Source organism: Lontra canadensis, unplaced genomic scaffold (genome assembly GCF_010015895.1).
Source record: "Lontra canadensis isolate GAN:19392208 unplaced genomic scaffold, GSC_riverotter_1.0 scaffold133, whole genome shotgun sequence".
Classification (NCBI taxonomy): Eukaryota; Metazoa; Chordata; class Mammalia; order Carnivora; family Mustelidae; genus Lontra; species Lontra canadensis.
Genome location: NW_022631127.1, coordinates 36585 through 53196, shown reverse-complemented (window position 1 = coordinate 53196; position 16612 = coordinate 36585). Strand labels below are relative to the sequence as shown.

Genomic DNA, 16612 nt, shown 5'->3' with positions numbered 1-16612 from the left:
AGGGTATCACACCCATCCTATCGCCCCACGATCAGGCATTGGGCTGTGGGGAGAAGCCCCACACTGGGAGAGAAGTTGGGATGCGGAGACCCCACCGTGTAGGCAAGAAGCAGGGCTGGCTTGAGGGACCCTTTCCACGCGGTCTCTCTCTCGAAGCCTGTGATTTACAGGTGAGCGCACCTTTCCACTTGAACAAGAGCAGTGCGCTGGACATGCTTCCATTCTCCCCAAGATCTGCGGGCTGTGGTAGTGTGCTGTGACTGATTTTCCTGCCTGGTTTGACTGGGTGTCACATGCTGATTTTAATGAAAACCCAGGGCACTCTGGTTGCAACCTGCCTTAGTGCTTTTGATTTCAGTTGACATTCAGCTCATGTACAGAGTGCATGGACGCTTAGGGGGCTGTCATGGTAGGAAACGCACCTGCTAGCTCAGACTGGGGCAGGGAACCAGCATTCTCTGAATGTCTAGCAGGTGTCAGGCCCAGGGCGGGGCTCTGAATACCATGTGGACCCACACAGCCTCCCTCAGAATTAGCCACAATACTCCCCTCCCTCCGACAGATGGGGACGCCGATGCCCAGACGGGCTGCACTCCTTGACTGAGGCAATAGGCAGGAAGTGACCAGGCCAGGTTGGGAATCTGAGTCCCTTTGACTGTCCAGCCCATGTTCCTGGCTTCGTGAGACACCAGAAATTCCAGAGCTCATGCAGAAGACGAAGGTTGAGGGCCCCATTCCCCCCCGCCCCCAAAGACCTCTGACCCAAAAAAGCAACCCGCCTTGCACAGTATCAGGGCATAGTGATGTCTGCCATGGGAATAGGCATGGGCTAAGCCAAGATGTTCCCTAAAGCCTGGAGCTGGACTTGGAAAGGTGTAAACGGAAGACCAGATTCTTAACTCCCCACAAAATACTTACTAATTGCAAAGGGACAGGACAGTGACTTTACAGTGGGGCACCTGAGCAGGCACCATCTACCCCAAGTGGTGACCATGAATGTCGTCTGTGATAGACCCACCAAACCGTGATAAGATACAATCAGGAGAATACAGAAGCTCACCTCTGTGATCTTCCTGCCAAAGATGCAAAGCTCTGCATCTAATCAGAAGGGAATATCAGATAATCCCCAAATGAGGGACATTCTACAAAACAACTGAACTGTAATCTTCACAAGCATCTTGGTCCCAAAAGAAAGAAAGACCAAAGAACTATCTTAGGCTGAGAAAGATAGGACGACAGACAGCAGGCGACTCTGGCTGGGTTTTGTGCTTCCTATGAACGATATAACTAGGATAGACTGGCAAGACTTGAATGAGGTCTGATGACTGTAGGCATCAGTGTTCATCTCCTCATTTTGATGATGTTGCACGTAAGCTGGAAAATGTCTCCATGGTAGCAAAGGCACATTAAAATAATTAGGAACATCAAGTTGACTCTCAGATGGTTCAGGGACACCACTTTTTGTACTATACTTGCAACTTTTCTGTAAGCTGAAAATAGCTACAAAGTTTTAAAGGGGCACCTGGGTGGCTCAGTCAGTTGAGCATCTGCCTTTGGCTCAGGTCATGATCTCAGGGTCCTGGGATCGAGTCCTGCATTGGGCTCCCTGCTCAGCGGGGAGCCTGCCTGTCCCTCTCCCTCTGCCTGCTGCTCCCCTCCGCCTGTGCTCTGTCAAATAAATAAACAAGATCTTTAAAAGAATTTCTTTTTTAAGTTAAGTCTTCCTCCGCAACTAGAGAGTATGTTAAGTGAAATAAATCAGTCAGAGGAAGACAAATACCATATGATTTCACTCACAAGTGGAATTTCAGAAACAAAATAAACAAGCAAAGGAAAAAGAAAAGAGAGAGAGAGAGAGACAACCCAAGAAAGAGAGTCTTAATTATAGAGAACTTGTGGTTAGCAGAGGGGAGGTGAGTGGGGTGATGGATGACATAGGGGATGGGAATTAAGGGGGGCACTTTTATGAGCACTGGGTGATTTATGGAAGTGCTGACTCACATATTATACCTCTGAAACTAACATAACATTGTATGCTAACTATACTGAAATTAAAATTTTATAAAGACTATAAGAGGATATTTTAAAAAATTAGATCTTCTTCCCTTAAAAGAGACTTTAAAACTTGATTCGATAAGGCCTGAGGCACTGCAGGGTAGCAAGGGATATAAGCCCAGTCCTTGGGTCTACACCAGGACCTGCCAACAGGGCCTTCTGCTCCCATCTTCTCTGTGCAACGTGTCATAACCACTAGCCACACAGCAAACAAGCACGTGAGACACAGCCAGTACATCCAAGGAACTGGAGTTTTCATTTTACCTCATTTAAATTTAAATAGCCAGGGTTGGTGGCTACCATATTGGACAGTGAAGATTTATATAGATGTGAATCCAATTCTAGCTCTGCCACTTACCAACTTGACCAGTGGCTTAAATCTTTGTTTCTTTGTCTGAAAAATGGCAAAAATGGTGGTACAGAGCACATAACAAGCCCATCTGTATCCCGCAGTGCCGGGGAACACAGCCTCTTGCTCCTGTGAGGGCTGGAAATGTCTTCCCAGCCACAACCTGTCTCCCCTTTAACTCACCCCCAGCGAAGGGCTGCTCTCTGAGGCAATATGTAACCCTTCCCTGTACCATGTGACAGCTTCCATTATCTGGGGCAAGTCTTCTCTTCCACAGCTGGGCATGCCAGCCTCCTCCACAATTTCCCACACCCAGAGCGCACCCCAGCGGGCAGCAGAAGCAGCAAGGTTCCCACACAGTTGTGGAGCCGAAATGCTCGTCCTTGCTCAGTCATGGGGGATGCCGGCCAGCATCCTGATGACCCTGGGTTCCTTGCTGATGGTGATGACGCTGCTCAAAGCCCTCCACCCTGCCTGGAGCCAACTGACACCTCCTTCCCACTTTTCCTGCAAAGGTGAGGCACCTCTTACCGCAGAGCATTGTGGGAGTCCGAGAACCCATCAGCCTCCGTGTCTTTCACGATCGTCCAGTCAAAGACCAGCCCAGCCAGGGTGCTGAAAGTGTTCCCTGCAGGAATAGATGGGGGGGATGGGGGGAGCAGAAAGGCTCAGAGTTAACTCCCTGGGGCGAGGGGAAGGGGAAAATGCACTCAGGACCACCCCTCTGCAAAGCAGGTGTTATGCCCTCATTTCAGGAAAAGGAAACTGAGGCCTCAAGGGTCAGGGGATGAAGGGCGACAGCTCATCTCTCCCCTGGATGCTAGGACTCCCAGGGTCCCAGCGTGGAGGAGATGGCAAGCCACCCAAGCCAGACTTAGCTCTGCAGTCAGCTTGCAGTCTGGGATGTCAGGACATGTGAGCCCAACTGGGCCCAGTAATGATTTTGGAGATAGGACTCAGAGTGGGTCCTAACACTCTAGTGTGAGTACAAGGTCTGGTTGGGCATCAATCAACACCCTGCAGTGGGGTGGGAGATGGCAACCAGTGGCTCTGAGGCCCCGTCTCCTAGGAGCTGTGGCTTTGCTTTTACCTAGGCAACACTGTTTTTACATTGTTGAGTTATGTCCCATCATCTCGAATGAAGAAATGCGCCAAATAAATTCAGCTCCCAAGTTCTCTTGGAAAGTCTACAGAGTCGGCTTCCTGGGCCAACGTCCCTCTGCAGACCAGTGGCTGGCTCAGCCTTGCTAGAAGGGATCATGGTCTTGGATTTGCCACACTCCCCGCCATGCCCTATTGCCCCCCTGCCCCCCGCAATAGTCCTCATCTGCATTCCCTGCCTGGCAACCCAGATAAGAGCATCTGGGATCTGGAAAAGCTCCTTCTACAATGCAAAGTGTAAGGCACTTAGTGCCAGATGGGCCCCAGGTCCTGCCCCACCCCACCTGTGGGATCTCAGAAGCCAAAAAAACATTGCTTAGCAAAAGCTCCAGAAAACTGGGCTGCTGTCTTTGCCAGTACTTTTAGGCCAACACAGAGTTATGCTGTGACCCAGCAATTCCACCCCTGCAGACGCACAAGAGAAATGAAAACCATGTCCACAAAAAGACCTGTACATGAATATTCACAGCAGCATTATTCACAACAGCCAAAAGGTAGAAGCAACCTAAATGCCCATCAACAAATGACTGGATAAACAAATGTGCTCTCTCCACACAATGGGATGTCATTCGGCCATACAAAGGAAGGAAATACTCGGCACAACGTGAATGAACCTTGGAAACATTATGCCAAGTGAAAGAAGTCAGACTCAAGACTGTACCATTGTACGATTCTACTTATAGAAAATGTCCCCAGTAGACAAATCTGTATACACCAAAAGTAGTGGTTGCCAGGGGCCGGAGAGAGGAAAGAATGGGAAGTCACTGCTCAAGAGTACTTGGTTTCTTTTCTGTACTGACGCAAATGTTCTAAAATCAGCTAGTGTGATGGCTGTACCACTTCGTGAATATATTAAAAACCACCGAACCGTACACTTTAAATGGATGAATGTCATGGTATACAAATCTTTTTTTTTTTTTTTCAAGTAACTTAAGACAGGAAATAAAACAGAGTAGTCAAGAGCATGTGGTCAATAAAGTTTTATTAGAACACAGCCACTATGCAACCTTTAGGGCTGCTTCAGAGCAACAGTGGGGGGCGCCAAGTAGTTATAGCAGAGACGGCATGGCCAGTAAAGTCTAAAACATTTACTCTCTCTAGCCCTTCACTGGAAAGGTCTGCTGAGCCTAGGCCAAGAGAGTGGACGCAGGGACCAGGCCAGAGCTCAGACTCTGGTTGTGTTACATACTAACTATATGACTTCTCCCTGCACACATGTGTTTGTGTTCACCCTCTGTGCCTCAGTCTCATCATTGACTGTGAAATGAAGTTAGAACATGCAAAGTGCTCAGAGGAGTGCCTGGCCCTGGCGTGGCGTCAAGTGTGGTCATTTATTCCCAAGATCAATGAGTCATCCCCGTGGGGAGCTCCTATCATCTCACTGCGCAAACCCCTCCCCCAGCTCCCTCACTTGAAGACCAAGTGCAAACCCCATGTGGGCAATGCAAGGTCCTTTACCTTCTGCATTCACCCCCACCACCCGCCACCCTACTGCGAGTTTCATCTTCTCCAGAAGAAAATGGCCTTCCAAGGTGGGCAAACACCACACTCTTCATGACTTGGTCAAACAGCATGTCCCTAAGAGACCATCCTAACTTCTGTTCCCCACACCCAATTTCCAACGTGCCCCAGGTCGCCTTACATCTGATTTGATGACAAGCAGCACCTACTGAAATGCATGTGGTCCCCCCTACAGCCTGAGCTACTGGGGCAGAAGGCAGCCCTTCCTTCCCAGCACCTGGCAGGATGGCCAGCAGGTGGAACTGCTCAGACGCCACCAGGCTCACTGAGACCCGCTCTGTGTTGCCCAGCACGAGGCCCTGTACATGCTTCTTACTGAATCCTTGCAAGCACCACGTAAGCACCACTATCTTAGTTTCACAGACCAGAGAACAGATCAGAGAAGTGAGGCAGCTTATCTGATAAATGAATGGACAGGAAGAAGGGACCTGATTGATGCTCTAGAACCATGACTTTGTCCTCCAGGCACACTTGGCAATGGCTGGAGATACTTCTGGTCATCAAAACTTGAGTTCTGGGGTGCATGGGTGGCTCAGTGGGTTAAGCGTCTGCCTTTGGCTCAGGTCGTGATCCCAGGGTTCTGGGATTGAGCCCCACATCGGGTTCCCTGCTCAGTGGGGAGCCTGCTTCTCCCTCTCTGCCTTCTGTTCTACCTACTTGTGCTCTCTCTCTCTGTTTCTCTAACAAACAAATAAAATCTTTAAATAACAAACTTGGGGAATTCTACTACTTCTTGTGGGTGAAGGCCAGAGATGTTACTAAGCATCCTACATAGCACGAGACAACCCCTACCACAAATAACTCTCCACCCCCCAGTGCAGATACTACCCTAAGTTGGGCAGTTCTAATCTAGAGAATTTTATTTTTGAGCAGAGGGAGCTGGAGTGGCCAGGGAAGGTTTCAAAGGCAAGGTGAGCCAAAGACTGGGCTTACGTTTTGGGAGATCCCTCCTCTGAAAGACATCTGTTGCCTGAGTCACTTTCTCCAATGGGGATCTTAACCTACAAGTTTCCCTTTGCTCAGCTTCCCAAGAGGTCAGGCTGCACCCAAGACAGTCCAAAGACAGATCTCCTCAGAACCCCAGAACAATCCAATGTTGGACTCTGGTGAAGTAAAGTGAATGACGGCACTCGGGCCAGCACAGGGAGGCGACCCAGTGCACGCACACACATGCCCAGGTGCACCCTGCAATCCGGACCAGGAAGCTAACCCCAGCCCTCAAAGCTGGGCAAGAAGGACACTCCCACCGTTTCCAGCGCATCCAGGGAGCATCTCCCAGCTTCCTACTACTGCCAAGACACCGGAGGTCAGCTTCCTGAAGACATGCTTTACCCAGGAATGTCCTGGGCATAGAATCAGCCTCTAGGAACTGCCAAATATCTCATCTCACAGGCCCTGCCACAGAGGCCAAGGAGTGTCAGCCCCTCAAGGGTCTGAGAGCCACTCGGTGGTCCTGACCTCATCAGCGTCTCCCCAGCACCAGCTCTGCCATTGGCTGGAACCGCCCTCCCCAGGGGAACAGCAGGGCAGGACGTGAGGGGACAGCGAGCAAACTGCTGGGGACCTGTCCTCACCTTCAGAGTCCAGAGCTTGGACCTTCAGCTCCAGGGGGGAGTCCTCCAGGTACAGCTCGCGGGTCGTGGAGACGATCTGAATGCCGTGGATGAGGTCGACGATGGCATCACAGCGGAGGACCTGGCCCGTGGCTGGGGGATGGGAATGGAGGGGTTGGCACAAAAGGTGGCGCCCTGACTGCCACTCCACCTCCAGGGTCTCCTGGGTCAGATGCTCTCTCACTTTGGCAAGGATGTCAGCACCCTACAGAGCCACCACCACAATGTGGAGCTGGGAGAACCACATTGACTCTCAGCATCCAAGCCGCTGACCAACACATGGGCCTTCCGGAAGTCAGCACAGACCCGTGCAAAGTAAGTGCTCAGAGGCATTTTCATGGCCTCTCTTGTTCTTCAGCAACATGAGCACCAGCATTTACAGCTGCACACGAGAAAACTCCTTGGAGAAAATCTGGTTTTGTTTGGGGTGTGACCACTAAGTTAAAAGCCCAGGGTACATTACGATGAGTTAGCACCAACGAAGATAATGCAGTTTGGAATGCTTGTCCCTATGCTCCAATTAGGAACTGCACCCGGAGTTCGTCTGCTTACACTGGTTTTTATACGAGACCATCAACTGTACTACAGAATGAAAGGGTTGTGTAAGCGAGCACATAAGCCTTTTTTACTAGCTCCTTAAGTGCAATACATAAATGGCGTTACCCAGGGAATTCTCCAGTGTAAAAATAACAGCAGGTGACACAAAAACATCCTGCCCACTCTCTAGGCACCGTAGAAACCACCTGTGCCCCATTCACAGTACCTCGTTAGAAAGCACCACATCAGAATCTTTCAACTCATATGTAAAACTGGGAACCTATCCTTGGTAGCAAATAGCTCCAAAGAACCCTAAGTTGTCCCCTGGACAAATATATTTACTTTTCTATATAACACCCCACAGACACCAAAAACAGTCTAAATGTCCAACAGCAGGGGATCCTTATAGGACAAGCCCCTGTGAGGAATGGTGTTGAGCCATTAAAAATAACCCTATAAAAATGAAAACTTCGCATCATGTTAAATGGCAGAAAGCATGCCAGAAAATGTCATTAATTGTCTTCCAAGCAGTTTACAACCATAACAGGTTAAACTAAACATGGGCAGTAAAAGAACTGCAACAACTTTTTTTCATTTTGACTCAAGACCCATTGAGAGTTATTTGGTTAACAAGTAATTATTTAGAAATGAAAGGCAGACTCCACAGAGGGAAAACAGGACATAGCGCTGACGGGAGGGGCCAGGGTGGGTCCTGCCTGGGCATCTTCTGACCCAATAAGAGAGAGAAGAGGGCTGTGGGGCTGAGGTCTCAGTGGGGGCGCAGGTGCAGGGAAGGTGATGGGGGTGCCACCTCCCGTCTCTTATCCCCCCCACCCCAGGGATTCCCACAGGGCACTCAAAGCTCTTACTGATGTCCTCGGCGAAGATGATGCTGGTCAGGCGGGCAGGCTGGGACAGGCGGGCCTGCACCACGGCCTTCTGGGAGCACTGGGCTTCGTCGGCACCCAGTGGCTCTATACTGGCCACCTCCGGCCGGGTCGATGACCTGGGGCAAAAAGGTCAGAATTTACTCTCTGGAGTTACCCCAGAAGGCACAGCTGGGGCCTGAAGCCAAAGCTGCAGTTCCCCATCCCAGGCTCCATCCCAGACTGAAACACAGAATCAAGGTGGGCAGTGTCCAGGATCTTCCTACCCAGGGAGAAGGGCCTGGCAGAGGCCCCTCTCATAGGAGCATGACCACCTGGGTGCATGGGACCTCCATGCACACGTGCCCACCGAGCAAATGAACCAGGAGACCAAACACGGGGGAAAAACCTCCATGTTCAGTAGATGGTCGCCTTATAAGACTAGTCTGTGGAACTAGGAAGAATTCTCTCTTGGTGGGAAAACTGCGTCTGGGGTCTGGTAAGGAGGAACCACCGTGTGTCATAGCAGGCACCAGCATTAACCACCACCAAATAAGTCCCATAAAACCTGGAGATCACTGACTATAAAGATAGCAAACAACCGTAAAGTCCAGTGTGCCCGGAGCTGACATTAAGGTGAAGCTGGGGAGAAAGGCACATCACACACAAACAGACCAGTAAAATCTATGAGCTGCCTTCCCATGGAGAGACAGGGCTTGACAACAACAGGAGGAAGGGAGAGCATGATGGGAGAGTGACCCAAGGCCAGTGCCATGGTTTCTCACCTATGACACAGCCTGATGACAGTTTTGGGATCCAGGCAGGATGGGAATGAGTGGGTATGAGCAGAGCGGATACTTCCTAGAGCTAAATGAGTGTCATTATGGTTCTCTGCCGACAGGGGGCGCCAGGGAGCTGCTGGGGGAGGCCTCTCAGGGCCTACCACAGGAAGATGGGATGTTTGGGGCAAGGCCCTGAGGTGGGAGCAGCCAGGAGCACTCAGAGAACAGGAGGGCTAGTGTGATCTGAGGCCTGGGACTCAGGTCAAGGAGATGGACAGAGGCCAAGGTCAAGGAGGTGGAGACGCTGGCCACAGCCTGTGTTCTTAACCACCACCCCAAGCTGCTAATGGCTTTCCTTGAGAATTTTTTAAAATTTGGAGTCTGATCCTCACAGGGAAATGTAAATCAAAACAACAGTTCACACCTCACACCTATTAGAATGGCTATCATCAAAAAGATAAGAGTGTTGGCAAGGATGTGGGGAAAAGGGAACCCTACTGCACAGTTGGTGGGCATGCAAATTGGTGCAGCCCCTATGGAAAACAGTATGGAGGTTCCTCCAAAAAAAAAAAAAACTTAAAAATAGAACTACCATGTGATTCATCAATTCCACTTCTGGGAATATATCCAAAGTAAATGAAATCACTAACTTGAAAAGATATCTGCACCCCCATGTTCACTGCTGCATTATTCGCAACAGCCAAGACACGGAAGCAACCTAAGTGTCCATCGATGGTCAAATGAATAAAGAAAACGTGGAACACACACACACACACAGAGTGGAATATTACTCCACCATAGAAGAGAAGATAACCCTGCTCTTTATGTCAACATGGATAGATCTTCAGGGTGTCATGCTCAGTGAAATAAGTCAGAGGGAGAAAGACAAAAACTGTGTGATCTCACTTGTATGAGGACTCTAATAGCAACCAAACTCACAGCAGCAGAGAACAGACTGGTTGGTGGCTGCTGCAGGTGGGAGATGGAGGAAATGGGCAAAGGGGATCAAAAGGTACAAACTTCTGGTTATAAGTTATATAAGTCCTGGTGATGGAAGGTACAGCGTGGTTACTACAGCTCACAGTATTGTACTGCATATTTGAGTTGGTTAAGGGAATAGATCTTAAAAGTTGTCAACACAAGAAAAGAACCGTAACTATGTATGTGATGGACCAGACTCACGGTGATCATTCCGGTAATCATTCTGCAATAGACACATGTATCACCTCATTGTGTTGTACACCTTACACTAATACTATGTTATATGTCATACATATGTTTTTTTAAAGATTTTATTTATTTATCTCACAGACATATCACAAGTCAGACAGATCACAAGTAGGCAGAGAGGCAGGCAGAGAGAGAGGGGGAAGTGGGCCCCCTGCTGAGCAGAGAGCCCGACGTGGGTCTCGATCCCAGGACCCTGGGATCATGACCTGAGCCGAAGGCAGAGGCTTTAACCCACTGAGCCACCCAGGTGCCCCACGTCATACATATGTTACACGTCAATTACAACTCAATAAACCTGGGGGGAAAAAAGTCCTTAAAGGAGATGGCGGGGCTTGAGTCCAAGGAGGTGGCAGGAGCTAAGATCAGGGAGGCACTGGAGGCCACAAGCAAAGAGCTTAGATTTATTCTGAGAGCAATGATAAGCCATGGAGGGATCTGAAGCAGGTGCACAGTTCTAGCCGTTGCATACTGTATGGAGCAGGGGACAAGGTGTTGCCCTCAGGGCGCTTACGGTGTACTCCAGGACCAAGGGAAGGGGTGTCCTCTGTGCAGAGTGTCCAGCACTCATTCCTAGGGGCTGTGCTCAGCACAGCGGCCTGAACACAGCATGAACCACCCGTCTCCACTTCCTTCCCAGCCCCGGAACTCCATCGATCTGCAGTATTCAGGAAGAAACTTGTTTAAAACAAAACAAAACAAAAAAACGCCTGCTGTAAAAAGCAATGGTATGAAACAGAGCCCAAAAGACCTCTCCAAGTCTTCTGGCTTGTCACCGAGAGCCTCTCCCAGGGCCAGGTAGGCACAGCGGTCCCACCATACGCACCTAAGGATGACAGCGTGGCACACACATCACAGACCCACGCTGAGCAGCTGGGGGGTGCCCGGATCAACACCTCCATGAGCATACTCAGAACACAGAGCTCGCCCACTGTCATGGAAGGAACCCCCAGCCCCCGAGGAAATACACCGTGGTCTTCTCGCAGTGGGATTTCTTCTGAGAAAAGAGCATGTGAGCGACTAAGGAAAGACAACAAAGTGGGGCAGGAATGCGTATGCAGATAAGAAGGTGAGAGGAGGTGATGAGAGGCAATGAGCCTCACGGGCATGCTGGAAACGCACTCTATTTAGCTGCTGGCAGCTCTGCGACTCTAACACAGTTTTCTTTTTTCCTTTTAAGATTTTACTTATTTGAGGGGCACCTGAGTGGCTCAGTGGGTTAAAGCCTCTGCCTTACGCTCAGGTCATGATCCCAGGATCCTGGGATCAAGCCCCGCATCAGGCTCTCTGCTTGGCAGGGAGCCTGCTTCCTCCTCTCTCTCTGCGTGCCTCTCTGCCTGGTTGTAATCTCTGTCTGTCAAATAAATAAATAAAATCTTTAAAAAAAAAAGATTTTATTTGAGAGAGCATGAAAAAGAGTGAGCACGAGCTGGGGTGGACAAGGCAGATGGAGAAGCAGACTCCCCAAGGAGCAGAGAGCCCAACATGGGACTCGATCCCAGGACCCCCAGGATCATGACCTGAACTGAAGGCAGAGCCACCCCGGAGCCCCTCTAAAGTAGTGTTCAAAGGCCATTAAAACACACACACACACGGGCACGTATACACACACAGAACTGTGTGTGGAAACAAAAAAATTAGAGAACTCACACAGAACGGAAGAGACCAAGGAGTCAGGACAAAGAAACGTAATGTGGGATCCCGGACAGGGTCCAGGAGCAGAAAAAGAACCTCCATGGGAAAACTGTGACCTGCGAAAAGTCTAGAGGTTGGCGACTATTCACCAGAGCTGGTTTCTTCATTGTGACCAAGGTTCCTGGTTGTGTGACACATGAACTTTAGGGGAAGCTGGGGAAAGGGTGTAAGAAGATCTCTGTACTACCTTTTTACCTTCTCTGTAAATCTAAAGTTATTCCACAATTTTAAATTAAAAAAAAAAAAACAATGGAAGGATGGATAAACAGGCAAAGCAGAGAGGATTTTTATGGCAGGAAACCATTCTATATATTATCATGGTGACACAGGTTGTTACACATTTGTCCAAACCCACGGAATGTATGACGTCAAGTAGGAGCCATGATGTAAGCTATGGACTTTGGGTGACAATGACGTGTGGATGTAGGTTCGCTGATTACAACAAATGTTAAACAGTGGGGAATGTGGTAGGGGATTCTATATGGGAAATCTCTGTAATTTTGGCTTAATTTCTATGAAGCTGAAACTGCTCTTAAAAAAAAATAAATAAGGTCTATTTCAAAAGACAATTCCTATTTTCCGCTTCTACATTTGAGAAACAATGTGGTCTACTTCACGTTCAACGGCCCCTGGCCGCCAGAAATGGGGACTCTTGGTCTGGCCTGAAAACCCTTCCCCACTCTCTGAATCTCAGTCTCAAGGATGAGACAGGGGCAGCCAACTCTCCTCCCGCTGCTGCACAGCGAGTTAATCAGAGGCAGAGAAGAATGGAGCTAGGTCAGGTCAAGCTGGAGAGGCCCGTCTCTCCCGCCTCCCCACCCCCCATCCCCAGCCCTTCCGCAGCCACCCCAGAGAGGCCCTGCTAGCCTCAGCACACCTCTCACTCCTACCTAGGTTACATCCAGATGCAGGCCTCAAGGCAGCCCCATCCAAGAGAAATAAGGCAGATCCCATTTATCGGTTTTTAATGGCCTTGTTAACAAAAGTTTAACAGGTGAAATGAATTGAATATTGTTCAGCGCAGTTTGGGATTCGCACAAAATTGAGTGCTAAGTATGGAGACCTCCCATACTTACTACCCACACCCCCAGCACACACACACATACACACATTGTCTTGCCCGTTGTCAACATGCCTCACAGGAGGGCACATTTGCAACGATGGGGGAGCCCACAGACACATCACTATTGCCCAGAGCCTCCAGTTCACGTGGGGTTCATTCTCCAGGCTGTACAGTCTGCGAATGAGGACGTGTAGCCACCATCCGTAACCTGACCCTAGCAGCATCGCTGCCCTAGAAATCCTGGGCTCCACCAACTCATCCCTGTTTTTCAAGTTCCTATGAAAAAGCCATATTAAAGTAATAGGTGGGGGATGACTGGGTGGCTCAGTTGGCTAAGCATCTGCCTGTGGCTCTGGTTGTGATCCCGGGGCCCCGAGATCGAACCCCATGTCGGGCTCCGGGCTCCCTGCTAGGTGGGGAGTCTTCTTCTCCATCTCGCTTTGCCCCTCCCCTCTCACTTGTGCTCTCTGGCTCTCAAATAAGTAAATTCAAGAAAATAAAAATAAAGTAACCGGCGAGTTAATTTTAACTAGACTTAGGATACAACCCAGCATATCCCAGATGTCATCATCCTGACACTTGGCCCAGCTGTCCTGCAGGCCCCATCACTAGGCAAGGAGAGTGGCGAAGGCAGGGGATGGCCAGCTCTGAGGGCTGGCCCACAGGTGGGCAGCCAGGGAGGCAAACACGACTCTCAATTCACCACTTGTCCTGGGGATATCCTTTGCTCCCTGCCAAGGACCAGCGTGGGATCCGGTGGCCGCGGAGTGCTCTTAGTGCCTTCTGGGAAAGTTCCCCTCTTCACAGTTGGGGCTGATGCGAGGGTGCTAAGCGCACCCTTCAGATAAGAAAAAAAAGGAAGGACGGTGCCCGCCCCATTCTGGGACCCGTGTCTGAACCAGAAGACAGTGGGATCTCATGCAAGGACGGCAGTCACCAGTCCCCGCACCTGTGGGCCTCGGCTACACTGGGGCAACGGGAGCCACACTCTGTCCTCATGGGGCAGCTGGGCGGGCCAGAGAGCACCTCGTGAGAAATTCGAAAATGCCACTATGTCAGCAGGTATGGCAGACGGCCAGGATTTGAGCAGAGCATGCCACATCCCCCCACCCCCACACCAGCCCGCTGGTGTCACCCACGGATTCTCTGTGGGCTCCAGGAGGCCACAGTTGAAGCCGGAAGGCCTCCTGACAGCCCCCCTACAGGACGACTTAGGACAGCCTTGGGTGGTGGTTTTGTTAACTAGCAGAAGGGCTCTTTTCAGTTACCTGATCTTTCTGGGACATCCTGAGGCCTGCCTGCTTCGGGCGTACTTGTAAGGGGCACAGAAGAGCCACAGAACCCGGCAATTTATGTGCCCAGGTCACGGTGAGGTTCAAGTGGAAGACAGATAAAAAAGCACATTCAAAAGTGTTTGTCGGGAATTTGTCGGGCAGGTCCCGTCGGTACTCAAAGTCCAACCAGAGACTGCGGGAGATAGGGGTAAAAACCTGGGGCCATAGCAGCAGACAAGGAACAAGGACAGAAGTTGTTGACAATGGCTAACTCTGATGGTACGAGTATCGGTGTTCATTACATCATTCTTTGTTCTTTTTTGTACTATTTCAACTTCTAAATATAAACATTACCCCAACAGCGGACATAACTTAAGAGAACTATTGCTGTGCCTTCCTCATTGTACATGGAAGTAAACTGAGGCTCAGAAAGGGGACTAGTTAAAGGCCATGCCGAGGGCCAGGACATACGTGATCCAAAGCCAAATTTGGGTGTCTTCTGCAGTTCGAGTCCCCTCCCAGCCACACAGAAGTGGGGTCTCTGCATTCTATAGCTCTCCAGGTGGGCTCAGAACACCTTACAGATACGTGCTTCTGAAGAGTCAGGCTGGCCCTGGGGCTGGGCACGGAAGAGCTGGCAACACATATGAAATTCTGGAATGTTTCTGCTTCCAGGATCTGGCAAGAGATGAATCACCTTTCCCTGAGAGGGAGAACGGGTAATTCTTGAGACATAGTTGTTAATCACGTCAAGCCAGGCAGACAGAGAGAGGGAGTGCCAGAGGAGATAAGAGACGGGATGATGGGCAGGAGCACCTCACATCTGGCTGGTGCTGAGACCTCCAGGGACCGTTTTTTGATTAGCATAAAAAGCATGGGACACTTGTCTGGCTGGCTCTGTTGGAGGAGTGTGTGACTCTTGATCTCGGGGTCGTGAGTTCAAGCCCCATGTTGGGGGAGAGATTACTTAAGTAAATAAAACTTTAAAAATATATATATGGGGGCGCCTGGGTGGCTCAGTTGGTTAAGCGTTTGCCTACAGCTCAGGTCATGATCCTGGGATCCTGGGATGGAGCCCTGCATCGGGCTCCCAGCTCAGCAGGGAGTCTGCTTCTCCCTCTCCCTCCCTCTGCTTATTCTCTCTCTCTCTCTCTCTCAAGTAAATAAATAAAATCTTTTTTAAAAAATTTAAAATGTGTGTGTGTGTGTGTGTGCACGCGCACACGCGCTGAGGGAGTATGATAATTAATCTTACGTGTCTCCTTGACTGGGCCAAGAGGTTACTTGGGCAAACATCATTCTGGGTGTTCCTACAAGGGTATTTTTGGGTGAGATTAACGTTTAACCAGTGGACTGAGTAAAGCAGATTGTCTCCATGTCAGTGGGCCTCACCCAATCAGTTGAAGGCCTGATAGCACAAAAGGGCTGACCCTCCTCCAAGTAAGAGGAGGCTTTCCCTTGACCGAACACTTTTGAATTGGGACACTGGCTTATTCCTGCCTTCAGAACATGCCTTTGACGTTTCAAACTGAAACATCAGCTTTTCTCAGGTCTGCAGCCTGCCAGGCTTTGGATGGGAGTTATATCCTGGGCTTTCCTGGATCTCTAGCTCACCCACGCCCCTGCAGATCTTTGGGCTTGTGAGCCTCCATAATCATATGGGCCAATTCCTCCTAATAAATCTCTTTATATATAATAAAATTATATACTATCGGTCCTGTCTCTCCAGAGAACCCTTACTAATACAGGAAGAGGCCAGAAGACAGCAAAGGGAATCGCCCGCCACGTGTCACACCCGGGGATGAGTACGTCTGTCCGTCAGACTGCTTATCCTCTGGCAGGCCTGTCTGGGACAATGAAACCGAGGCTCAGAGAGGGGCAGCCATTTCCCCAGAGCCACAGCGCTGTAAGTGGCAGGGCCAGGGGTCACAGGAAGGTCTGTGCAACAACAGATCAGCTGTTTCTCCCACTCTGTGTCTTCTCCATGGAGTGACACACACACAACACTGGAGAGGATACACAGATGAACTATTCTTCCTGGATTCTTAATGGATTTTCGTTCTTATTCTTTCAGTTTCAAGCATTTGAGGAAAAACAAACATATCCAACTCGTGCACTCATGCATGTTAATACTGATGACAACATCAATATCCTAAAAAGTGAGCCATTTTGTAGGAAAAAGCGAATTCCAATATGGGTCAGACATTTAAAAAAAAAAAAAGGCCCAAGCCTGACAGTGGCAGGAAGTGTCTGTAGTTTGGCAGTGGGGGGCCTGTGGGGTCCAGGAGTGTGAGGGCCTGAGCCTCGCCCACGAGCCATACCTTCTCTCTGGTGCTACTGTATCCGCTGCCATTTTCCAAGGTGTCCAGAAACACGAGGACCACGTAGCCTTGCCCAGCAGTACTGGCAGCTCTGAACATACCAGGGAGCCCCCTCTCTGGTTGTGTCAGTCCCCTGTGAGGGACAATG

General features: G+C 49.9%; 1 protein-coding gene across 1 annotated transcript in view; it reads right to left on the bottom strand.

Annotated features, from left to right (window-relative positions):
- NUP210 (nucleoporin 210) overlaps positions 1-16612 on the bottom strand; it is a 104422-nt gene that overhangs the window by 76656 nt on the left and 11154 nt on the right. Inside the window, exons 2-4 of the mRNA XM_032842836.1 lie at positions 8106-8242; positions 6661-6792; positions 2936-3032 (exon numbers count right to left, since the gene is read on the bottom strand). Coding sequence (XP_032698727.1) covers positions 2936-3032; positions 6661-6792; positions 8106-8242 — 366 coding nt within the window. The remainder of the gene's footprint in view (positions 1-2935; positions 3033-6660; positions 6793-8105; positions 8243-16612) is intronic.